Genomic DNA, 26097 nt, shown 5'->3' on the forward strand with positions numbered 1-26097 from the left:
GGGTACGGCGCGCGGCCTGGGCCAAGCCGCCTGTGGGTCACTCGGCAGCGCCGGAAGTCGGGGCGCGCAGGATCCGGGAGGAGCGCTTGACCGCTTGCTGCCAGTGCGTCGGGGGATCCTGGCAGCCATGGTGTCAGACGGTGAGGGGTGTGCGGGGAGGGCCCCCGACCCTGGGACTGGGCGGACTCGGCCTAGCCAGGACCACCCAGATGGAGCGTTATTTTGGGGGCTCGGGCAACCTGTTTGGTCTTTCGAGTAGCAGATGTGTTCATTTATTCAGTAAATAGTTTTGAATGGTCTCCTGTGTGCCAGGCGTTGTTTTATGCGCTAGGGAATACGGCAGAGAACAGGGCAGTCAGGGGCCTTCGTGGAGGTTACAGTCTAGTGGGCGAGGCAGACAACAGGCAAGTAAGTAAGAATAATTTCGAAGGGTGACAAGAGCTGTAGAGACAATATACCGGGATGCTGCAGTTCATTGTGATTAGGGGATGATCATGGAGGAGCTACTTTAGAGAAGAGTCCAGGCACTGAAAGTCAGTTTTGAATGACTCTGCAAACGCCCTGTGGCAAGTTGAGGCACTACATTACACTAAGACAGAAATGGGGGACTTGAGGGTAGAGGAAGGTGGAGAGATCTTCATTCATACATTAAACTACCAGTTATAGAGTGATGTCTTTTTTTTTTTTTAAGACTTTATTTGAGAGAGAGTGGGGGGGGCACACAAATGGGGTTGGGGGAGGAGAGGGTGAAGCAGACACCCTGCTGAGGAGGGAGCCTGACTCTGGGCTCGACCAGGACCCTGAGATCATGACCTGAGCCAAACGCAGATGCTTAACCTACTGAGCTACCCAGGCGCCCTGAACCTGATGTCTGAAAGGAAGAAAAAAAGAGACCAGGGTGGTGGGAGTGAAGTGAGCTAGAGGGATGAGATCAGAAGCTAGGCTGATGCGTGGCCCTTGTGGGCCATGATGAAGAGATTGAACTTTGTTTTTAAGTGTAATATGAAACCATTGTAGGGTTTTAAGCAAAGAATTGCTACAATGTGACTTCCGATTTTATTTTATTTTAATTTATTTATTTGAGAGGGAGAGCATGAGCAGGGAGAGGGAGAAGCAGACTCTCCACTGAACAGGGAGCCCAATGCAGGGCTTGATCCCAGGACTCTGGGATCATGACCTGAGTCGAAGGCAAATGATTAACCGACTGAGCCACCCAGGCACCACTGATCTATAATTTTAAAAGGTTGCTTTGGCTGCTGTGTGGAAAAGGGAGCAAGAGTGGAAATAGTCTAACAAGTGTCCATGCTTGTCTTTTTCAATCCATACCACAGTCCTGTGAGAGAGGCAGGCCTGGCATGGCCCCTGTCTACAAGTGATGGTGTAGAGACCCAAAGAAGGACTTTCACCGGGCATTGCATGCGTATGGATACTCATCTCTCCTGTCAGGCAACACTGTCTTTTTCCAGGCCTCTGGGTCGTGGCAAGGAGTGGCTGGCCCTGGGAGTTGTGGGAGGGGGCCTCATGGAGAATAAGGCCAAAGGATTGTGGGCTTGTGGGTAGAGGAGCGAGGGCCTGTGAAAGACACGGTTATTAAGTGCTCTTTCGGTGCTAGGCTTTTGTGTGTGTGTGATTTGTACATATTATTTCATCCCAGGATTACAAAAATCCTCATTCTGTAAGGAATCCACAGTCTAGTGGAATAGCTTTAGCAGAGCTGACGAGAGATCAGAAAACACAACTGACTGTAAAATGAGACAATGAGAACCAAGTATCATTAAAAGAGGGTCAGAAGTGGGCAGTAGGGTAGTGAAAGGCCACAGTCTTTACAGTCAAGCAGATCTGTCTTCATAGCAGGGAGTTTTGCTACTTGCTAGCAGACCGTGTGACTTAGAGCAAGCTACTGTCATCCGCAAAATAGAATGCCGTATTTCGTGTCATCGAAGACAATATGGATTATGAGATATGTTTTTGTTTAGTATACCTCTAAGAGAGACATGCTGCCAGTCTTAGTTGTAAGATACCATCCTCATTTTAGCAACTGTTAAATGTTAAAAAAAAAAAAAAAAGGAGAGGGTCCATGTTATAATTGATGAAAGATGTCGGTCATATTTCCCTCAGTAGTTTGTTGTCAGCATGGAGTGGGATTATAGGGTTACCTATGCCAGTGGCTGATGCAGAGGCTGACATTCGTCTTCTCCTCAGGTGGGAGAGCCAGGACTGGTTGGAGGACCTGGGGAGGGTTTTTGGAAGAAAGAGGTAGCATTGGTTTGGGGCTTTGTAGAGTCAATAGCATTTGGATGCGTGAGCAGAATTCGACAGTGGAGTGGGGATTATCCTGAAGTAGGAGATGGAACTGCAGGGAGGAAGGAAGGGGGGCAGGAAAGGCATTATTGCTTTTTGCTATTAAAGGAGCAGCCTGGGTTTTTCGTTACGGCTGTACTTACGGGTTCGCATGTCTGTCACCTCAGGATTTATAGACTCCTTGAGGGCTTGAACCCCGTATCCCCAGTGTTAGGTGCATTTAGTATAAATGTTTGTTGAATGAATTAATGTGTTGTTAGCCTGTTTAGTTGTGTTCAGCTTTGGAGAGTAGCCTGTTCCTTTTCACGGTAAAATCTTTACATAGCAATTGCTTTTCCCTCTTTGGTTTTCACCTTTTAAAAAGTGATTCCTAATCACCGTTGGCCTCGCTGCTAGGTGGTTTGATGGACTTGAGGCCAAACTGATTCCTGTGTCTCCCTTCATCCTCCTTGTGCCTGAAATTCTACTGCTGTTGAGTATTAACTGACTAGTCAGTACATTCTGTCCTTGACCAGGCATTTAAACGGCAGATATGTCGGGTGCATTTCACAGGTATTTATTGAGCATCTGCCACGTGCCAGGCAGTCGTGCCAGGAGCAGAAGATAAGCAGTGACAGGACGGACAAGCCCCCGTCGCAGAGCTTACGTTCTAGTGCGCGAAAGACGCAGTGGGACAGAAAGCCGGCAAGAACCTGCTAAGGGCCCACAGAGCTTTAAATCATAAAAGCACTTGGCCTTCAGTTAATTTCATGATTGAGGCTGATAAACATGTAGAGGCATGTGGTGGTGTTTGCTGTGGGTTGAAATGACAAATTGGGAATGTTAGCTTGGATACGCTTTCATGATGCTAATGTGTTTATTTTTGTTAATATTTTCAGAAGATGAATTGAATCTTCTAGTTATCGTAGTTGATACCAACCCAATTTGGTGGGGAAAGCAAGCATTAAAGGAATCTCAGGTAAGATTGCTTGAGGAGGCCTGTGGATAATTCTGGTTTAACTGTGTGTTTATATTGCTTTTTTAAAAATCAGCTTCATTAAAAAAAATCAGCTTTATTTTATTCTTTTTAGAAGATTTTATTTATCTATTTGACAGAGAGTGAGAGAGCACAAGCAGGGGAAGTAGCAGGCAGAGGGAGAGGGAGAAACAGGTTCCCTGTGGAGCAGGGAGTCCGATGGTGGGGCTCCATCCCAGGAGTCTGGGCTCATGGCCTGAGACAAAGGCAGGAGCTTAACCAACTGAGCCACCCAGGTGCCCCCAAAAATCAGCTTTATTAAGGCATATTTTACATACCATAAAATTCATCCATTGTAATGTACAATTCAATGCTTCTTTAATAAAAATCACAATAAAAGAGTGTAACCATCACGGCAATTTCATTTTAGAACATTTCTATCACCCCAGAAAGTTCCCTCATGCCTGTTCACAGTCACTGCTTCTACCCCGTAGCTGCAGGCGACCGCTGATCTACTTTCCGCCTCTATATTGCCTTTTCTGGACATTTAACATATTCCACAAATATGTAGTCCTTTAAAAAAAATCTATTTTGAAATGTTTTATTTTGAAATAATTACAGACTCCTAGGAAATTTTTTAAAAAAGTGGTAACAGAGAGGTCCCGTGTACCCTTACTCCAGCTTCTCCCAGTGGTAACATCTCGTGTACCTAGAGTCCAAGAGGGAAACCAGGAAATTGACAGCAGTACGCTCTTGAGACCTTACTCAGATCACAACAGTTTGACTTGCATTCGTGTGTACGTGTGGTTCTGTGCTATCTTACCACGTGTATAGATTTGTGTAACCAGCACCACGGTCAAGACAGAGAACCGTTCATCACACACCGGAGCTCCCTAGAGCTCCCTTTATAGATGCCGCCTGCCCCTTTGTAGTCAGTCCCTGCTCCTGAACGTGGTGAATACTGACCTACTACCGTTCTCCAGCGCTCCAGTTCTGTAAATAGGTCATAAAGTGTTTTCGAGGTTGGTTTTTTTTTCACTCAACAGAATGCCCTTGATCGTTTCAGGTCGTTTCAGGTGTCAGTGTGTTCTTTCTGTTGCCGGTGGTGTTCCTTGGGAGGAGATACCGCAGGTTGTTCTGTTACTCAGGGAAAGCTCTACATTTGGGTTGTGTTTTTCCGTTGTTGGCTATTACATAAAAAGCTGCTCTGAAAATCTGTATAGACGTTTTCTTGCGGATAGAAATTTTCATTTCTGTGGGATAAGCGTCCAGGATTACAACTGCTAGAACATGTGTTTGGTTTTATAAGAAACTGCTACACGGTTTTCTAGAATGGATTTACATTCCCACCAGCGAAGTGTAAGAGATGCCGTTTTTCCCTCCCCTCACCAGCATTCGATGCTGACACGTTTTTATATTAGCTGTTTCCAGAGGTGTGTAACGATCCCTCATTGTGGTCTGGATTGCGTTTCCTCAGTAGCTGGCTGTGTCGCATGGCTTCTCATAGGCTTGTTTGCCATACGGAGAAGCCCCCTGAGATGTCATCGCATGTCATGTGTCCATTTTCTAGTTGGATTGTCGAGTTATGTTTAACTGTTGAGTTTTGAGAGTTCTTTATGTATTTGAGATATAAGCCCTTTGTCAGATATCTTGTTTCAAGTATTTTCTCCCAGTCTTTAGCTTGTGTTTTCGTCTTCTGGCGATCTTTCACAGAGCAGGAGGTCTTTAATTTTGATCAAGTCCAGTTTCTCGATATTTAAAAATATAGCCTGTGCTTTTGGTGCTGTAAGGATTCTCAACCTTGCTCTGTGTCATAAAGATTTTCGCCAGTGTCTTCTGTGAAAAGTTTTACATTTAAATCCACAATCCAGGGGCACCCAGCTGGCTCAGTCGATAGAGCCCATGACTCTTAATCTCAGGGTTGTGAGTTCAAGCCCCACATTGGGTGTAGAGATTACTTAAAAATAAAATCTTTAAAAAAATCCAGAATCTATCTTGATTTAATTTTTAAAAAAGATTTTGTTTATTTTTAGAGAGAGAGAAAGCGAGCAAGCACACGCAGGGGTAGGGACAGAGGGAGAGGGAGAGAGAGAGTCTTAAACAGACTCCATGATGAGTGAGGGGCCTGACGTGGGGTTTGATCTCACAACCCTGAGATCACAACCCCAGCCGAAACCAAGAGTTGGCCGCTCCACCAACTACACTACCCAGGTACCCCCATTTTGAGTTAATTTTTTTATCTGTGTAATTTAGTTCAAGGTTCATTATTTTGCCCATGGATAGTGCAATTGCTCTAGCACCATTTTTAAAAAGATTGCTCTTTCTCCACTGAATGGCTTTTGCAGATTTGTCAAAAATCTGGGTACATAATCACGTGGGTTTATTTCTGGGTGCTCTTTCTCTTCCCTTGATCTGTTTATGTCTCTCTCTATCAATACCACAAAGTCTTGATTACGATAGTTAGATAATAAGTCTTGGGCTCCAGCAGGCTGATTCCTCCCACTTTATTCTTCTTTCTCAAAAAATTTTTTGTAACTATTCTAGTTCCTTTGCCTTACCATATAAATTTTAGAATGAGCTTGTCTATGTCTAGAAAAGATCTTGTTGGAATCTTGATAGGAATTATGTTAAACCTGTTTATCAATTTGAGGATATACTCTACATAGCCCTGCTATATCTATCATCGTAGGTCTTCCAAGCTACAAGTAAAGTACATCTCTCCATTTATTTAGATCTTGATTTCTTTTTTTTAATCTTGATTTCTTTCATTAGCATTTTATATATTTTTTTAACATTTTTAAAAAAGATTTTATTTATTTATTTGACAGAGAGAGGGAGGGAGAGAGCACAAGCATGGGGAGCAGCAGGCAGAAGAGGGAGAAGCAGGCTCCTCTCTGAGCAAGGAGCCCAGTGTGGGGCTCCATCCCAGGACCCTGGGATCATGACCTGAGCCGGAGGCAGACGCTTCACAGACTGAGCCACCCAGGCACCCTTGTGTTTTTTACTTTTTATCAGAAAAGTCCTGTACAGGGATGCTTGGGTGGTACAGTTCTCCAGAGAAATCGTCTGGGCCTGTAGTTTGCTTTTTGGGGAAGTTTTATTTTTCTTTTTATTTTTATTTATTTTTATTATTATTATTTTTTTAATAATGATTTTTTATTATATTATGTTAGTCACCATACAGTACATCCCCGGTTTTCGATGTAAGGCTCGATGATTCATTAGTTGTGTATAACACCCAGTGCACCATGCAATATGTGCCCTCCTTACTACCCATCACCGGTCTATCCCATTCCCCCACCCCCCTCCCCTCTGAGGCCCTCAGTTTGTTTCCCAGAGTCCATAGTCTCTCATGTTTCATTCCCCCTTCTGATTACCCCCCCTTTCTTTATCCCTTTCTCCCCCTACTGATCATTCTAGTTCTTATGTTCCATAGATGAGAGAAATCATATGATAGTTGTCTTTCTCTGCTTGACTTATTTCACTAAGCATTATCTCCTCCAGTGCCGTCCATGTTGTAGCAAATGTTGAGAACTCGTTCTTTCTGATTGCTGAGTAATATTCCATTGTATATATGGACCACAACTTCTTAATCCAGTCATCTGTTGAAGGGCATCTCGGCTCCTTTTGGGGAAGTTTTAAACTATGAATTAATTTTTTTAATAGTTATTAAATGATTTGGATGATATTTTTCATATTGGGCGACTTTTGGTTATAGGTTGTAGTTTGATCTTGTTTTCTCCCACTTAGTGTAGTCTTCTTGAGGCTTACCCATGTGGTAGCATGTGTTGGTGGTTCCTCTTTATTACCGAGTAGTATTTTATTGTACGGATATACTTCTTACTCATCTATTCATGGACATTTGGATTGTTTCCACTTTTTGACTATTATGAATAATGCTGATAATTCTCAAGTCTTTGTGTGGACATATGTTTGCATTTCTCTTGAGTAGATGCCTGTGAGTTGAATTCCCGGGTCACATGGTAGGGTTAGATTTAACTTTAAGATGCTGCCAGACTTAAAAAGTGGATACGCCATTTTCCATTCCCTTGAGCAGAGTGTGAGAGTTCTAGCGTCTTCACATCCTTGCCAACACCTGTCTGTCTTTTTTGTTGCAGTCATTCTAGTAAGTAGGTAGCGGTATCTTATTGTTGTTTTAATTTACATTTCTTTAATGACTATTATATATATAGATATAATATGTAACTGTTATGTATGTAATACATGCGTATAAGTTGTCCTTATATTTTTTTAGTTGAAATGCATATTCCATTATTATACCCAACTTTTAAATTGGGCTGTTTGTTTTCTTATTACTGAGTTGTAAGAACTCTTTATATATTCTGGATACAACTGTTTTTTCAAATATATGATTTACAAATATTTTCTCCTGGTCTATGACTTCGTGGCTTGTCTCTTCATTTTCTTTTCTTTCTTTCTTTTTTTTTTTTTAAAGATTTTTTATTTATTTACTTGACAGAGATAGAGACAGCCAGTGAGAGAGGGAACACAAGCAGGGGGAGTGGGAGAGGAAGAAGCAGGCTCATAGCGGAGGAGCCTGTTGTGGGGCTCGATCCCATAACACCGGGATCACGCCCTGAGCCGAAGGCAAGCACTTAACCGCTGTGCCACCCAGGCGCCCCTCTGTCTCTTCATTTTCTTAATGGTGTCTTTTTTAAAATCAAGGGGTGCCTGGCCAGCTCAGTCGGTAGAACATGCAACTCTGGATCTCGGGGTCCTGAGTGCAAGCCACACGTCGGGCATAGAGCCTACTTTAAAAAAAAAAGCAAAAGAAAAGTCAAAGTTAAAATTAGCTTTATCGAGATATAATTGACATGTAGTTTACAGCACATATTTGAAGTGTTTGGTTTGATATGTTTTCATATATGTGTACATTTGTGAAATTATCATTGCAGTCAAAATAATGAACGTATAAATCTGTCACCCCCAGAAGTTTCTTCATGTTCCCTTGTAATTTATCCTACCCACTTCTCTCTGCTTGTCCCCACTCCAGGCAACCTCTGATCTGTTTTGTCATTATGGATTAGTTTGCCTTTTCTGGAATTTTATATAAATGAAATCGAACAGTATGTAGTGGGATTACTTTTGGTCTGGTTTCTTTACTCAGCATAATTATCTTGAGATTCGTCTGTGTTGTTACAGTAATTCATTCCTTTTATTGCTGAATAGTATTCCGTTTTATAGATAGAACAGCACGTCACTGCATATTACCCTGTTACTGTCCAAGAATAAATACTATCTCATTTTTAACTCTCACCAGTGGTATATGAGAATGCCTTTTTTTTGAGGAACCCACACAAGATGTTCTCTTTCCTTATTTTATCTTTTGCCAATATCATATACCATAGAAGCTCTCTCAGTTTGCTTTTACTGTATTTGATGGCCCTTTGTATTTTTCCCTTGGGGCATTGCCCTTTTTCCTCTTCTGGTATTTTTTTTTTTAACTGATCTGTGGACACTCTTTATATTAGAAGGTTAACCTTTTGCCTGTCATATGTTGATATTATATTTTCCCAGTTTGCAATTTGCCTTTCACTTTTCTTTAAGGTCATTTTTTTGCCATATAGAAATTTTAATAGGTTTGCTTTACTTTTTTTAAAATAAAGTGGAATTTATCAGTCTTTCTTTGCTGCTGGAAGTATTCTTTTCTTTAAGAGAAACATGCTTTATTCCAGGATTACAAAAATATCTACCTACATTTTTTAGTAATATTAGTACTCATGAGAATGTAAGCTCCACGAAAGAAGGGATCTTTACCTGACAGATAACGGGCTTAGCATACTTAGCAAGTGAATGAATTGAAAACTTTTACAAATCACCAATTTAATCAGTATGTATTAATCATCTACTCTGTGTGTAGTAATAGTTTGCTAGTAATTTTATCATAGAATATGTGACATGTTTGTGTTCCTTAAATGTTTGCAGAAAATATTTGTGGAATAATGCACTGATGTAGAAATCATCTTATGTAAGTAAAATTAGAAAACTAGTTTTCAAGTGTTTTTGCTTATGACTTTGGAGGAGGGAGCTCCTGAGCAAATTTTTAGCAGTGAATAAGATTTAAATGAAATCTTTATCACTTCAAGACCTAACCTAGTTATTTGGATAGTTACTTTACCTTTTCTAACGTTTTCCATTTTTCAACAGTTTACTTTATCAAAATGCATAGATGCTGTGATGGTGCTGGGAAATTCTCATTTGTTCATGAATCGTTCCAACAAACTCGCTGTGATAGCAAGTCACATTCAAGAAAGGTATGAGCCTAGTGATTACTCTCCCTATTCAGTGCTTCCCAGTTGTGAGGTTTTTATGCCAGTCGGCATGCACTATTCCTTTTCTGTGTTGCAAAAAAAATTTTTTAATGTAGCATTGAGTAAGACTAACAGCATCAAGAATCAGTACATGTACATTTTGGTAGGAATGAATATTGGACACTTCATTAGCTGATATCTAATAGATTGACATCATGTGCACATTTAACTTACCGGGTTCAACCATCCTCTCTTGGCAAAAAACAGGGAGAATTGTCAAGCAAGGCCGGCAGCTCCTATTACTGTTTTTCGAGTGAGTCTGCCCCAGGGGGCAGGTGAAATGGGAGGTGTGATTCTGCTTTCTTTCAGCCAGTCATGGGCCCTGTGTACTTCTCAGGGTGTAATGTTTCACTGCTCCGGGTGTGACTCTGGTGTTTATAGATAAGGGTTTTTCTTGTTTATTGGGTTTTAGCCCAAGCCAACTACTCCATCTGGTGCTCAGCTGAAGATGCAGTGACCTTTTCCAACACGGGTGTAAGAACTGGCTGGGTTAGAGTCTCTTCAGGGTGGTGCATAGGTGTACAGCTCTGCAAATATGACCATATATGTGCTACATATTTTCACCATATTTACTTTTCATGTATATGCTGACCATAGAATCCTACTCTCCATGTGAGACACGGCTCTTCTATGTCTTGATTAAATGTCACATCTTGGTAGAAGTGACTCTTGTGTACCAGCGTATTTCATATGAGGTCAGTGGATAGTTCTCAAATTTCTAATTTCTTAGGGCTACTTTCTTTGGTGTGTTGAAAGAGCCTGTGGGCCACCAGGTGCGTGCTCCCGCTCCCATGATCACCAGGCATTTTTCTCAGAGTTGAAAGAAAAAGGTGACACTGATTTGGTTAAGACATCCAAAGAAAAACTATAAAAAGCAAAGTGTTCCAACTTTTAGAAAAATCAAATATGTGTTTTTACAGGATTACTGTAAAAATCATGAAGCACTAGGAGAATCTTTTCAGGGACCCTTGGGGCAGATTTTTATTACTGGGGTAGATAAATATACCTCAAGTAATAAACTGGTCGTAAGTTAGAATTTGGTATGATTCTCTTCCCAGTTGGCATCTGAGAAAGTAGAATGAGAACCACCCTAAAGCATTTTAAGAGACTGGGATCCAGCACACGCTTTATTTCTTTTCATTTGTGAGAAAACAGTGGGGATCATTAAAACATTCTCTGGCGGTAGACTCATGTTTGCCAATTCGCCTGTCTTATACATTTCTTAAAAATGAAATTTATTACAGAATTTTGTGAGAATTGGTGTGGTTGTTTTCTCTTCTGAATTTCATCTGGATGTTGAGTGAGGACAGAGTCCTGGTGTAACTCGGTGTTTTTTTCCCCACTGTTTCAGTCGATTCTTATATCCTGGAAAGAATGGCAGACTTGGAGACTTTTTTGGAGACCCTGGCAACCCTTCTTCTGAATTCAGCCCCTCAGGGAGCAAGGACGGGAAATATGAGTTGTTCACAGCAGCAAACGAAATTATCGCTGAAGAGATTAAAGATCTCATGACCAAGAGTAATGGTTTTCTTTCTGCATTATTGTTATTTTAAAATTGCAGTTGAATGTGCAGGTCCTTGAGGCTTTAAGTCCAGAGATTTGGGGTTCGTGGGAGTATTTACTTGTGTTCTCGGTTTTCTTTTGTAAAATGATTTTGATCAAAGCTTGTGCCTTGTTTGCCTGACCGCGCCAGCGTCTCACACTATCCACCGGCCTCTACTTCTTGAAATATACTCTTAGCGTCTGAGGATATCCTTTTGACTTGTTTTTCCTCTTTTTTGGACCATTCTTTCATTTCTGACTTTTCCTTCATCTTGTCCCATAAAAAATAGGGTTTTTAATCCCCCACATTATTTTCTTATTTTTTCTCCCTCTGTATGTTTTCGCCCACTCTTGTCTTTAATAATCATTTCTATGTGAACACTTCCCAGTCTTTGTCTCTAATTGAGCCTTTCTTTCAGCCAATGTCGCCACATAGGTGTCCCACAGTCTGGCTAACACACCCCAGCCTAGTTTCCTTATCTTTCCCTCCCAGCTACACCACCATTTCCACTCCCAGTTTCTGCCACGCCCATTCACCTACTTTTTCAGATGCAAAGCTTTCATTTTTGAGCCTTCTCTGCTCACATTCAACATCTAATCAGCTATGATATCCTGTTAGTTCGGCCTTAAAAGTACCTCCAAAATCTGACCTCTTTTATGTCATCTGGCTCAACCCCAGCACCGTTGGCATTTTGGGTATGATTCTTTGTTGTGGGGACTCTCTTGTGCTTTGGAGGATACTTAACAACATCCCTGGCCTAGACCTATTAGATGTCATAACATCCCTCGCTTGCAACAACCAAATATATCTCAGACTTTGCCACATCTCCCCAGTAGGGCACAGTTGCCCAGGTGGAGAGCTGCTGGTCTGGACCATTCTAACAGCTTCTGCCTGCTGACTCCTGTCTGTCCCCATTCAGGTCTTTCCTTAACTCTTTCACAGCTAACCCTTCTAAAGCTACTATTTCCTGGCTTAAAGTCTGTTACTGGTTCCCTTGTTGCCGGTAGACTGTGGTTTTTAAACGGTAGCCTGTGTCAGAGTCACCTGGAAGGGAAAGGCAACTCTTTAGAGACAGGAAGTAGGTTAGTGGTTTCCCGGGGCGCGGGAGGAGTGACTGAAATTGGCCCAAGTGATCTTTTTGGGTAAAGGAAATGTTCTAAAATTGGGTTGTAGTAATCGTTTACAACTCTCTAAATTTTCTAAAAAAAACATAGGTTTACTTAAAAGGAGTGAATTTTATGATCTGTCAGTTATACCCCAGTAAAGCTGGTAAAAATCACCTGGAGGGCTTGTTAAAATAAAATGCTGGCTCCCACCCTGCAGTTTCTGATTTAGCAGGTCCAGGGTGGTCCCAAGAATCAGTGTTTCTGTTAAGTTCCCAAGTGATGCTCTTACACCTGGTTCTAGAATCATACTTTGAGAACTGTGGGTCTCCAGGGTAAAGTCCCAACTTCTCAGTATGGTGTTCAAGACCTTTCCTGGTCTGACCTCACCCGTGGGTGGAGGTATCCGTGCTCCTGGACCAGCTGCAGGCCCCGTTCACACCAGATGTTAGTCTGGGCTCTCCACCCTCTTGAGCTGCTTGACTTTTTTCACTTAAGGCTTCGAACAAGTTGCCAGCTTTGTCCCTGCTTGCCACGGCCAGAGGGCTTCTCCCAGCCCCCTTTCCACTAGCGGGGCAGCTCTCCGAGGGACGCGAGACAGAAGAGGTGGTGGGAGGAAGGCAGAGAGGCTCAGACCAGGCAGCTGCGCATGACCTCTTGTACCATTTAGGTCACTAACAAACCTGAGCTTTTCCAGATAACCACCAGGGTATTTTAGTGTGGTCGAATATACATAACGTAGGGGGCTCCTGGCTGCCTCAGTCAGTGGAGCCTGTGACTCCTGATCGCAGGGTTGAGTTCGAGCCTCACATTGGGTGTAGAGATTACTTAAAAATAAAATCTTTAAAAAAAAAAGAGAATACACATAAAATAAAATTTACCATTCAGCCATTTTAAAAATGTGCAGTGCAGTGGTATTAAGTACATTCACACTGTGTACAAACATCACCACTGTCCGTTCCCAGATTATCCCAAACTGAAGCTTTGTACCCACTCAGCCCCTGACCACAGACTATTTTAAATTGAGAAAATGTTAACAATTGCTTACTTAATGAGAACAGATTGCTATCTATGTTTTTATTTTATTTTATTTTATTTTATTTTATTTTATTTTATTTTATTTTATTTTTTTAAAGATTTTATTTATTTATTTGACAGAGATAGAGACAGCCAGCGAGAGAGGGAACACAAGCAGGGGGAGTGGGAGAGGAAGAAGCAGGCTCACAGCGGAGGAGCCTGATGTGGGGCTCGATCCCATAACGCCGGGATCACGCCCTGAGCCAAAGGCAGACGCTTAACCGCTGTGCCACCCAGGCGCCCCGCTATCTATGTTTTTAAACCTGGCTTGGAAATGTCAGCTGATTTTATTCACAAAGAAGAATGTTTTGGTTTGAAAATGATTTTAGTTCAAGAAAATACCTAAAAGTTCTCTTTAATTTTTTTTTTTTTGCAGGTGACATAAAGGGTCAACATACAGAAACACTGCTGGCAGGATCCCTCGCCAAAGCTCTTTGCTGTATCCTTGGTGTTCTAGGCATTCAGAAGGTGTCTTCTGAGTATCTGAACTTGTGATAATTTTTAGAACCTTGGGTGTCCATATTAAGGAAAGGCATGAGTATTCTAAAGGGGTGGGTAATCAAAAAATAGTTTATCTTGGCTTTGGAATGTTGTTAAGATAAGCTGTAAAAACTTGAGATGTAAAGAAAAAGAAAACTCTGGTTTCTCTAGTATATCCTTCTGCTCACAACAAATTCTTCAGGATGCTTTTGTCTTGCTTTGACAAATTGGGGAAGGTGTGTTTGTTTTTTCCACCTTCCTTAAGTTAAGAGCAGTGTGTTTGGTTATAAAAGCCATTTACTGATCCTGAGGTTAATAAATGAGTGGTTTCTCCAGAGGCCCACAGGTTATTTGCACTTAGCATAGAGTGAACAACACTGTCCTAAGAATTTGATGTTGTCTGTGTGATGTTCTCCCAGTCTTTAAAACAAAAAAACAAAAAACTTTATTTATTTGCTTGAGAGAGAGAGACAGGGAGAAGCAGACTCCCTGCTGAGCAGAGAGCCTGACGTGGGGCTCAATCCCAGGACCCTGAGATCATGACCTGAGCTGAAGGCAGATGCCTTACCGACTGAGCCACCCAGGCACCTCTATGTTCTCCCTGTCTTTTGTAATTTAATTTCTTTGTTTTGGAAAATATTGAGTGATTCCTGTGCCCTAGACTTTGAGGGTGCCTGGTCATCTATGTGTGGTTTTCACATTTGTTACCTTGCTTATTGATTTACCTGTCATCCCAGTATTGAAATCTAGGGTGTGGTGGATAACCACAGAAGGATAAATCATGGTAATTTTAATTTTCTGGGGCAGAGAGCATGTTTTGGTCAGGTTACAAGGTCAGGTTACAAATTCGGTTGATTGCAGTTGGTAATTGGAAACCCCTAATTACTCTTGTGTGTTTATCATGGGAAATAGAGCACTTCTTTTTTCAGTTAGGTGGATGCTGGATTTATTTAAAATTTGAGGTTATTTTTCTGCTTACTAAGTATTTATGAAATTAAATAATATTTTAAAATTCCTTAATGCTAAAAAAAATCAGACATTCATAGAATGAACAAAGAGGTTAAAGGTAAGGAGCGTGTGGTTTTTTGTGAGATCTGGGATCCTTATTTTACTGCTATAATTTTGGTGGACTGTTTAAAAATATTGGTTATAAAACCTTACAATATGTTTAATAAGATTCAGTTAAATTGTAATCTGTCTTTATCTCTTTATAGATAATCAGGAAATGAAATCAAGGATTTTGGTAAGATTAAAAAAATCAGTACTATGTTTCTATACCAGCCATAACCAATTAGAAAGCATAATGGGAAGTAAGACCCATTTATAATAAATATGAATATCCAGAATAAATTAACAAGCAATGTGTAAAATTGATTATGATGAAAAACTAAAATTCTGAGAGATGTAAGAGAATTGAAGGAATGGAGAGCCATATTTTATTCTTGGATGTCAGTTTTTCCAAAGTTAAACTGTAAATTCAGTGCAATCTCAGAATTTTTTTTTAAGATTTTGTTTATTTATTGAGAGAGATTCCATGTCGTGGCATGGGGGGAGGGCGGAGAGGAAGAGGAAATCTGAAGCCGACTCTGTGCCAAGTGCTTTAAGAACTCCAATGGTAAGGGGCGCCTGGCTGGCTCGGTCGGTAGAGTGTGTGACTCTTGATCTTGGGGTAGTAAGTTCAAGCCCCATGTTGGGTGTGGAGATTACTTAAAATCTTAAAAAGAAAAAAAAATCAACATTTTATCTGGAAGAATAAATCAAGGAGAGTAGCCAGGTGCTTTCTGAAAGAGAATAATAAGCAGAAATTTGCTTTGTTAGGCCTTAAAACACAGTACAGTAATAGTGTGGTTCTGGCGCAGTCATAGGCATGGAATAAATGGGCAAGATTGGCTCCAGAAATAAAATCAGGTCCACGGAAGAATTTGACTTGTGGAATGGAAGCAATTAAGTTAGTGGGAAGAAAATGAATTATTCAGTTAAAGGTGCTGGGCCAGTTGGTTGGCCATTTGGGAGAAAACAAAGGGAGATCTCATTGCTCGCACCTAAATCGTTCTAGTAAGCGTCAGACATGTCACTGTAAAAGTTCAAGTCATAAAAGTGCTGGAAGAAAATACCTGTTAATAATCTCAGGTTGGGCAGGACCTTGCTGAGCATGATGAGAAGCGTAAGACCTCAAGAAAATCAAACCCCCAAAATCAAGGATGAAAGAAAAGCTATTAGGAAAAGTATTTTCAGCATAGCTACGTGACAGAGGATTAGTTTAATAGTTCTAAAGTGAAAAAGAGCTCTTATCCATTAAATTTTATTTATTTTTTATCTTATTCATTTATTTTTTTAAGTAGACCTCACGGTGCCCGAGGAGCCCAACTTGGGGCTTGAACTCAAGACCGTGAGATCAAGACCTGAGTGAGATCAAGAGTCGGACACTTAACCAACTGAGCCACCCAGGCGCCCCACCCTTATCAATTAAACTTTACACGTTAAGGTTTACTCTAAAGAAATAGGTAGAAAACATACACAGCCTACAAAAGAAGAAATGCACATGGCCGGTTAGCATTTGAAAATACATGCAGCCTTACCAGTAACCAAAGAAACAGAAACATCCAGTAACAGGGCTTTCATTGTTCGCTTCTTGCTCAGCACAAATGGGCAGTTCCCAGCGTTGGTAGCAGCGTTGGGGATTGGTTATTCTCTTGCATTTCTAATGGGAGAGTAAATTGGTACAACTTTTTTGGAGGAACTTTGGTAACCTCTATCCAGAGGTACACTTTAGCAATCTCCCTGATTATTTTAGGAAGTAGTCAGAGAGTTGTGTGAAGCGTATATGAGAATGTTCCCCAGAGTATTGTCTAAAACAGGATTGGAGTCTGCTTCAGCGTCCTCTATAGATAACTGGTTCAGCAGTGGAATCTATGAAGTTGGCATGAAGGATGATCTACATCTAAATTCATTGATACAAGATTCCCCACTCCCCCAGATATTGTGAAACCAAAAAGCAGGTTGCAGGGGCGCCCAGCTGGCTTAATGGGTAGAGCATGTGACTCTTGATCTCGGGGTTGTGAGTTCAAGCCCCATGTTGGGTGCAGAGTTACTTAAAAAAACAAAAAAGAAAGGTTGCAGAGCGCTAGATAATCATTCCGGGGTGGGGGGGGTGTTTGCGCGTGCACGTGTGTGTGCACACACCCACGTAGGTGCTGTCTGGAACTGTTAACGGACTGTCTTGCAGTCATCTTTACATTGTACATATTATTGAAGAGTGGTAACTAGACAGGCAGATTAGAAAAGCTGCCTTGGTTGTGTTTGCAGTGAGAACTTGCATGTGCCCGCGAGGTGTTCACGCGGATGTGATTTTTAGGTGATCAAGGCTGCAGAAGACAGCGCGCTGCAGTATATGAACTTCATGAATGTCGTCTTCGCAGCACAGAAGCAGGTGAATTGGGAGCACCCTTTTGTTTTTAGTTTAAATTCCAGCATAGTTAACATACAGTGTTGTATTAGTGTTAGGAGTGTAATATCATAATTCAGCACTTCCACACATCACCTGGAGCTCATCACAAGTGTGCTCCTTAGTCCCCATCACCTAGTTCCCCCATCCCCTCACCCCTCACCTCTCTGGTGACCATCAGTGTGTTCTCCGTAGTTAAAAGCCTATTTCTTGGGTTGCCTCTCTCTCTACTCCCCCCACCCCCTTGGAAGCATTCTTTTTAGAAAATATTTGTTTCATAATGAATTTTATTTTTTGAATGACCTACATACAGAGGTATTTTGACTAAATGTCCTTATCAGTGGATGAAGAATCTGGAATTCATATTTTGTACTAGTCATTTCTCTGTTTGGGACCCATGGATCTTATGGGTCCCCAGAAAAAGGTACACTGAAACACAGTTTTGCATCTAGTTTCATGGTATTCGTGCAACCCTGTTTAACCCATCCTTGGACCTCAGGCTAAGAGTCCCTGGTTTACGGTTTTCTGCGAGCCTTGCCTCAGTTCCTCTATCTCTTTGCTTTAGGGAGGTTTTATCAAGATTTGATAGTTTTACTTTGCAAATAATTGAATGAATTTATACTAATTCAAATGAATTATCACTAATAGGTGATACGTCTTTGATACATCTAAAAAAAACTTTCTTAAAACTTAAGTTTTAACCCAAAATGCTGCCATATTCATGCGAAATATTCTCTGTGTTGGATCAGCAGCATGATCTAGTGAAAAGACCATGGGCTTTGGGGACAGGCAGACTGGGGTGACAGCACTGCCCCCCCCCCCCCAGCCAACTCTGTGACCACAGCCTGACTAAAGCCTGGGTGCTTCAGCTGCAAAATGCAGCTCGAATATCTGCCTTGCAGTTATTCTGCGTATCAAATAAGCCGTTTTAAGAATTGTCTAAGAAAAAAAAAATAGTCTAACACATAGTAGGTTCCCAGTGTAAGACAGTCATTATTTTTATTATTCCTGTAATGTTTTCGGAATGTTCATTTCAGAATATTTTGATCGATGCCTGTGTTTTAGACTCGGATTCAGGACTCCTCCAACAGGTACGTGTTCAATGGAAGTGTGGTGTTGGTGGTCAGGGGAGCATGGTGTGTTCTCTTTACTGTTAACTGCCTGTCGCCAGCCTTCACACATTTTTAGGAATTAGCCTGTGTGAAGCTGTTGCTTAGAGCACTAACATCTCTCTGGTCCTTATTTTATTTTTTTTATTGAAGTATTATTGACCCACAATGTCACATTAGTTTCAGGTGTACAACTCTCTGGTTCCTTTAGAATTTTTATTTATGTTTTACATAATTGATTCTGTAAAAGTGATTCACATATTGAAATGAATTCAAGCAACACAGGAAAGTATTTTTTAAAGGGGTAAAAAAAAATACCTTTAAATCCTATCATCTTAAAATTACTGTTGCTAATATCAGGTAAACAGCATGGTGGATCTCTCTGTATAGATGTAGATGGAAAAATGGATCGCTAAGCAGAGAATTTTATAAAGATAGGATCATTCCCCAGATCTGTGCTGTCCTATGTGATAGTTATATGGCCGTTGAGCTCTTGAAATGAGTCTGGTGAATTGAGATGTGCTGTAAAGTGTAAAGTCACACACTGACTTTCAAAGACTTGGTATGAAGAACAGAATGTAAAAGATTTTTATCTTGATCACATGTTAAGATGATAATACTTTGGATATATTGAGTTAAATACAATGTTATTAAAATTAATTTTATCGTTTTTTTTTTCCTTTTTTTATGTGGCTAGAAAATTTTAAGTTTCACGTGTCGCCCACATTATATTTCTGTTGGACAGCACTGTTAGATGTTGCTTTTCAGTCAAACGTATGAAACTGAAATTTAATTTAACCAAAAAGGGAGAAAAAAAGAAATAAGACTGAAGAAATTGCCGAACTTTTGATAAATGTTTTTTCGACCACAAGAAATATTGTTTGCTAAAAGATCAGTTAAAAGCACAAAACTGGAAAATGCTAAGTTTAGGATACTGCCGAAGACACAGAGTGGGAAAGGGAGATACTATTAGAAAGTATGCTAGCGTCAGAGGTTCCAAAGTGTCCTTTTTCTTTTTTTTTTTTTTTAAAGATTTTATTTATTTATTCGACAGAGACAGCCAGCGAGAGAGGGAACACAAACAGGGGGAGTGGGAGAGGAAGAAGCAGGCTCATAGCGGAGGAGCCTGACGTGGGGTTCGATCCCATAACGCCGGGATCACACCCCGAGCCTAAGGCAGACGCTTAACCGCTGTGCCACCCAGGCGCCCCCAAAGTGTCCTTTTTCTTAAGCTTGATATTAGGTACATAGTGTTTGTTTTATTTAAACCATACTTACATGTTATGTATATATATTCTTGCACATATGGCTATATTTCAGAATTAAAAAATTAAAAAGGTTGAATACATTTTTTAACTGCACATTTCAGTCTACGCAGCGTCTGCCGACTCCTAGAAGATCTTGCCTGTGCCGTGAATTTAAATACCATTTCTGCCTCCCTGAGCCTCACGTCGCTGTGCATTTACTGTGTCTATGCCAGACGCAGGCTCTCTGTGTTCCCGACTCACATAGTCAGCTGCATAGGCAGTATTTCCCCTTGGACATCCAGCAGCATCTCAACTTTAACGTGTCTGAAACACAACCCCCGATTTTTTCCACGCTGCCTCCCATGGACCTCCCCATCTCAGCACGTGGCAGCTCAGTTCATCAGCCCCTCAAGCCAAAATCCTGACTCTGCCTTGTTTCTTCTCTTCCTTTCCTTTCCTACCCATTAGCCAATCCTTTTGACTTGATCTTTGAAATAGTCTCTGAATCCCACCATATATATGTCTTCTCTTTCGTTGCTTCCACTCAAGGGGAGGATCGTATTATCTGTTAACTGGTCTCTGTTTCTGCGCTTACCCTGCCCACCAAAGTCCATTCTCAACAAGGCAGTCAGAATGAAGCTTTCAAAATATAAATCAGATCTTGTCATTCACCTGCTTAAAACCCTCCCATGGCATCCCCTCACACATAGACTAAAACCCAGAGTTTTGCCATGGGCATCTCTACTCCTTACCCGATATGGTTTCTGGGTATCTCTCTGTCCCCATGGAATCTCCCTCTTTACTCCAGCCACACTGGGCTCCTTGCTATCACTTTAAAACTACAGGCCTGCCACAGCCTAAGGGTGTCTGCATCTGCTGTTCTCTCTGCTTCTAAGGCTTTTCCTCAGATATTTGCATGGTCTCCTCCCTGCCCTCAGTTGGGTCTCTGCTTTTTTTTTTTTTTTTTTAAGATTTTATTTATTTATTCGACAGAGATAGAGACAGCCAACGAGAGAGGGAACACAAGCAGGGGGAGTGGGAGAGGAAGAAGCAGGCTCACAGCGGAGGAGCCTGATGTGGGGCTCGATCCCATAACGCGGGATCACGCCCTGAGCCGAAGGCAGACGCCCAACCGCTGTGCCACCCAGGCGCCCCGGGTCTCTGCTTCTGTGTCACCTCCTCAGAGAAGCCTCCCTGACCATCCAGTGTCACTCCCTGTCTCCTTACCCAACTTCATTATTCTTCATAGAAGTGATCATAACCTGTGACGTTATTTCTGCATTTACTTAACTGATTGACTCTCTATCTTCCCGCAGTTGCACCCAAGAGTCCATCAGTGGGTGAATGGAGTTAAACAAATTGTGGTATAACCATACAATAGAGTATTATTTGGTCATATAAAGGAATCAAGTACTGATCTTCCCACAATGTAGATAAACCTTGAAAACATAATGCTAAAGGAAAATTGTATGAGTCCATTTATCTGAAATGTCCAGAATAGGCAAATCCATCGAGATAGAAAGTGGATCACCAGTAGCCCGGGGGTAAGGGGTTGAGAGTAACTGCTAATAAGTGTGGGGTTTCTTCTTGGGGTAAGGAAATGTTCTGGAACTAGATAGTGGCGACAGTTGCACAACTCTGAAGACAGTAAAAAGTAGTGAAGCACACACTTTAGAGAGTGAATTTTATGGCCTGAGAATGATCTCAAAGCTGTTGTTAAAAATATACTGAAAATGAGAGGAGTAAACATGCCAGAATAAGAATTTCATCAGTAGCAAACGCAGAGCAGAAGGGGCATGGGCTGTGCTACGCTAAGGTCTTCAAAGGGTGAAAGAGTGTGGTGTCTGCAGGAAAAATAGTCGAATGCCTTGAGAGCTAGCAGGAAGTTTCTGGTCCTCAGGCACCCTTGGGAAAACATGCCCTTTTGTTTGGCTCTGTCATATCCCCCTCTCCTTTGGAGACCCGAAGAATTACATCCCTCTGGAAGAGCTAAGCGAGTGCTGGTTTGGCAGAGAGCCCTTTGGATGTCTTGCAGGCTTGTGACATCACGGGGGGACTGTACTTGAAGGTGCCTCAGATGCCTTCCCTTCTGCAGTATTTACTGGTAAGGAACCGTCAGCAGCGCCCTAACACCTTGCGTCTGGGTGAGCCCCGTCTCCTGGGGAATGAAGGGGAGCACGATGGCTGATGCTAGTAAGTGGGAGAAGGAGTAGATGGGTGGCCCAGGGGTTTGGAAGCTAGAAGGGTGCACTCCAGGGCATCTTTGAAGGCAGCTGTGTGCAGACTGTTGGAGGACTGTTCACAAAACAGTGGCTGCTTTTGGAGGTGCTCCGTGACTGCTGACTGAAGAGAAAAGCCATTCTTGATAGATTTTTAAGGAAAATCCTAATTTATTATTCTCCTTAGTGTTCCCCTGTCTAATATCTGATACCGATGTTCTGACTTCTGGTTATTTTCCCCCATGTTTTAAATACAATTTTATGGCCTTTTTTTTTAATCTATTTTTTATTTTTTTACAGTGGGTTTTTCTTCCTGATCAAGATCAAAGATCTCAGTTAATCCTCCCACCCCCAATTCATGTGGACTACCGGGCAGCTTGCTTCTGTCATCGAAATCTCATTGAAATTGGCTATGTCTGTTCTGTGTGCTTGTCAAGTAAGTTCAAATACAGAGTTTTCTGTGGTGGGGGTGGCAGAAAATAGTCAACTGTGCGGTTTTTTTCCACATCCTGTTTGTTTTGTTTTTCAAATTTACAGTATTCTGCAATTTCAGTCCTATCTGCACGACATGCGAGTAAGTATCCCTGGGGTGGTGTGGCTGGCTCACGCGGGAAAGATTCAGAGCTCTGAAGAGGGATCTTCCTCTCTGTCGTTACAGGACAGCCTTTAAGATTTCTCTGCCTCCTGTGCTGAAGGCCAAGAAAAAGAAACTGAAAGTGTCCATGTGATCATAAGACCCCCCCCCCCCCCGCCAATCTTTCAGAGCCTATTAATAGAAATTGTGTGGTGGAATCTACGTTAGGAGGCCCTGAAAAAATACAGCGTGTGTGGGATAATTTTGAATGACGTTTCTTACAGAAAAGATTTCTAGACCATTATCCTCATGCTGTTTTTGGGGGACCGCTTTATTTGAGGGAGTCATTCTATGCAATCTTCTCTGACTGGTTTTTGTCCACAAAGGGAGAAGAAAGCACACATTAGTTAGTGGCTTTTTTTTTCTTCTTCTTTTTTTTTTTTTAAAATGAGGTGATCATTTGTCAGCCTGGCATGACTGATGGCAGGCCTTAGACTCTGTGACCCGAGTCTGGGTTCTGCCTGTGAAATGTATGACCGGTGAAATCTGAGCACAGTTTTAGAAAAAGCGACCATGCAGTAATGGCATTAATCAAGCCAGACCGTCTTCCTTGCATCAACAGCTGACTTTGACGATAGTCACGTAAATAAAATCCGTATTGTCTAAGTTGAGATTTAGCTTCAGATACTAGCAGGTAGTTTTGCTTTTGTCTGACATCACTGCGTGTCTGGACACAGTCATCCACATAATAATTGTTTGTCACTGAGTAAGTACAAAGTCTGGTCTTGAGAGTGTGGAGAAGGGGGTACGGTACTCTGGCAGCGACTTTCTCTTCAGAGATAGTAGCGTGAAGAGCTTATCTGTGAAAACTGGGTCTAGGTTTGGAGGGGGAATTTCTTGGTGGAGAATGGATTCTTTATGGTTCAGGATTGTCCCCCAGATAGAATTCTTTTGTAATGAGAAAAAAAAAAGCATTAATGTTGGAGAACTGTTCTCTAGAAGCTTTGGATTTACTACTGACAAGTGCGACAGGTCCAAAAGAAAAAGTATTTGTAATTTCAACAAGAAAAACCTTATTTTTCTATGTAACCTCGAAGTTATTAGTCTTTTCCAATTCCAGCACAGTGTAAGAAGGGTTTTCAGGAATGGTGGCTGGTTTGGTTTGTTTTTAAACGTATATCGACAAAAACAAACGTGTATTGACAAAAACCCATTTCTGGACACAACTTAGTATGTAAATAAGATTTTAATTTTATCTTTATTCCATCTCAGAAGCAGAGTCTCATTTAGTAATTTGGTATTTGGCTAGATGATTTCAGGTAGATTTTGTACTTTGGGTTTATAATTTTGTTAAATACACACAGGTTTTAGTGATCACTTGGCAAGTATTTGTTAATCCTTGAGTTTGAGAATCTTATTTGTCTTTTAGAAATAATATTTAATATTTCACAGCCTAAGTGTAATGGAAATCACTGTTTTAAGTCTAGGAAGTTACCAGATACCTAGAAGACAAATAATTTCAAAGAAGCTGATCAGGTTCTTGTTACTACTTTTTTGTTTGAGATGTTTTGTATACTGGCTTAATTCTGTTTAGGTTTTATTTTTAACTGTTGTGTTTATGGTTTCTATAAATTTTTATAATAAAATAATTTAAATTTTCATATTTGCTTAAGTTCTTTTCTCTTACTCATTGTTTATTTCATGCTAATTCAGCTTACTTCCGAGTTTGCACTTTAAATAACTGGATTTGGTCAAATGTCAGTCAATTTTTTATTCAACTCTGAGGAACTTTTATTTTTTTGAGTGAGCTCTGTGCCCAATGTGGGGCTTGAACTCACAACCCTAAGATGAAGAGTCACATGCTCTACTCAATGAGCCAGCCAGGTGCCCCTGAGGAACTTTAATTTCAAATCTTGCTAAAGCTATATATGAAAATATTGTTACAAATACTGCATAATAATAGATTGGTATGAAGTATTTAATACAAAGTTTCTAAGTATGAAACTATTAGAAGAAAGATTTGATGTCTGCTTATAATTTATATTGGGAGCAAGGTTAGCAAAATTTTAAATACTTGGTATTTTCATTGGATAAAGCAAGCTATCATAATGTATGTTTTGATGTCATAAAAGTAGAAGATTTATTATCTCATGAGAGTTAATTTTAAAACCATGAAATTATTCTCTTATAGATAGTTATAACTATCCAAGCTGCTGTTGTAAAGGCAGTCCCTTGGGCTACCTTTTGTAGGTAAATCTACAAAAAGATTCCTGTTCCCTTGCTTTTTTAAAAAACAGTTATTTTGTTTTTCAGATGATCCAAACATGATTTGTAAGACTGTTAGTAATTCCTGGAAGAGTGCATGGAATGCTTCCAGCAGTAGTGGAGAAGACAGTATATATACCAGTGATATTTTTATATGAGAAGTGCAGTATTTAAAAATCAGGGCTTTTCGTTAATAGTTGCATTGACATTTTATGCCTACATTTTATATTAATAGAATTGATTACAAATCATTTTAAGAAAAGTTTTCCAATTAATTTTTAATAATGTCATTGTGCCTCACAAATGACTTTTTTTTTTTTAACTGTAATGCCCTAGAATTCCGCAATTCATTCCACTACTGGCTAAATAGCTTAATGCAACCAAAAGCAGAAAATAGAAGCATACTTTTAATAAGTACTATTTTTTTCTGATTAGAGCAGAAAATGATTACATGCTTTTTTAAGAAAAGAAAATACGTTAAACTAGGGGAAAAGAGAGAAAGCCCGCTTTAATCATTCCTCCACCACCCACCCAGAACTGGGAGGGTTAGAGAATCCCTGTGAATTACTCTCTGGTGCATTTCTTTCTTTTTTAATTTAGATTTTTTTACTTATTTTAGAGAGAGCAGGGGTAGAGGGAGAGAGAATCTCAAACAGACTCCTTGCTGAGTGAGGAGATCAGCGAGGGGCTTCATCCCATGACCCCATGATCATGACCTGAGCCAAAACCAAGAGTTGGACTCTTAACCGACTAAGCCACCCAGGCGCCCCTGGTGCATTTCTTTACGGTAGCAGGATGTCGCAGCTGGAAGTATTGACAGGGTTATCTGTTATTTGGTAAGGAAAGGGCAGGTTTCAACTGACCTAAAAGAAAAATGTTCTTATTTTGAATGTCTGACAAATGATATTTGCCAATACAGGTAACTGTGGTACTAATGATACCCTCCCTACAGTATGTGAGAACATGCCAATAATGTTAAGGCCTAGCAAAGTAGAACTCAGTGAGGATAAAGATTTGCAGTGCACTAAAACACTCCCATGAACCCTCGTGTTTGCAGAATTACTTTCTCATGTTTCCCCTAGATGGAAAAGCATTTTGACCCAGGGATTACAAGTAGTTCAAGACAACGATTTTCCTCCAGGAAAATGCTTATTACTCTCTTGTTAAGGAATAATAAATAGCAGCAGTGTGTTACCCTCCTGCTAGTCACGTTCTCCTGGGCTTTATGCCGAGATACCAAGAGATACAAACACTGCATTCCCCTAGAGGAGCTCACGTGTGGGGTGGTGGCAGGGATTTCATGCGAATGTTACAACTGCACAAATCCACGATTTTGCAAGAGTGTAAGAACAAAGCAAAGCTCAGTGCAAGGCATTAGTAGAACCTCAACTTCCAGATTGCTTTCCGAATGTTAGGTTTGCCAATCAACTAATACGGCAAACATTTA

At 40.9% G+C, this 26097-nt stretch overlaps 1 protein-coding gene across 3 annotated transcripts; it reads left to right on the top strand.

Moving 5' to 3' along the window:
- The first annotated feature begins 1 nt into the window (after position 1).
- GTF2H3 (general transcription factor IIH subunit 3) lies at positions 2-24046 on the top strand. 3 transcript variants are annotated; one of them, XM_045778696.2, is made up of 14 exons: positions 17-140; positions 1332-1441; positions 3180-3259; positions 9425-9531; positions 10940-11106; positions 13688-13750; positions 14828-14857; positions 15006-15034; positions 17147-17221; positions 18274-18327; positions 21628-21696; positions 22112-22247; positions 22349-22385; positions 22470-24046. In XM_045778696.2, the coding sequence occupies exons 4-14, from the start codon at positions 9455-9457 to the stop codon at positions 22537-22539; spliced, it is 807 nt and encodes a 268-aa protein (XP_045634652.1). In that variant the 5' UTR covers positions 17-140; positions 1332-1441; positions 3180-3259; positions 9425-9454; the 3' UTR covers positions 22540-24046. The 3 variants fall into 3 exon arrangements, with proteins under 3 accessions (XP_045634635.1, XP_045634652.1, XP_045634643.1); XM_045778687.2 differs by having other exon boundaries at positions 1332-1420; XM_045778679.2 differs by lacking the exon at positions 1332-1441 and having other exon boundaries at positions 2-140.
- Positions 24047-26097: the final 2051 nt, after the last annotated feature.

This window comes from Ursus americanus, chromosome 30 (assembly GCF_024610735.1).
Source record: "Ursus americanus isolate L20-20 chromosome 30, mUrsAme1.1.p, whole genome shotgun sequence".
NCBI classification, from domain to species: Eukaryota; Metazoa; Chordata; class Mammalia; order Carnivora; family Ursidae; genus Ursus; species Ursus americanus.

What these genes read in the sequence shown, in the direction of transcription:
- GTF2H3 (XM_045778679.2), top strand. An exon ending in ATTCAGGACTCCTCCAACAG is followed by an intron (nt 18,328 to 21,627) that starts GTACGTGTTCAA and finishes GATGTCTTGCAG; the next exon opens with GCTTGTGACATCACGGGGGG. An exon ending in CCCTTCTGCAGTATTTACTG is followed by an intron (nt 21,697 to 22,111) that starts GTAAGGAACCGT and finishes ATTTTTTTACAG; the next exon opens with TGGGTTTTTCTTCCTGATCA.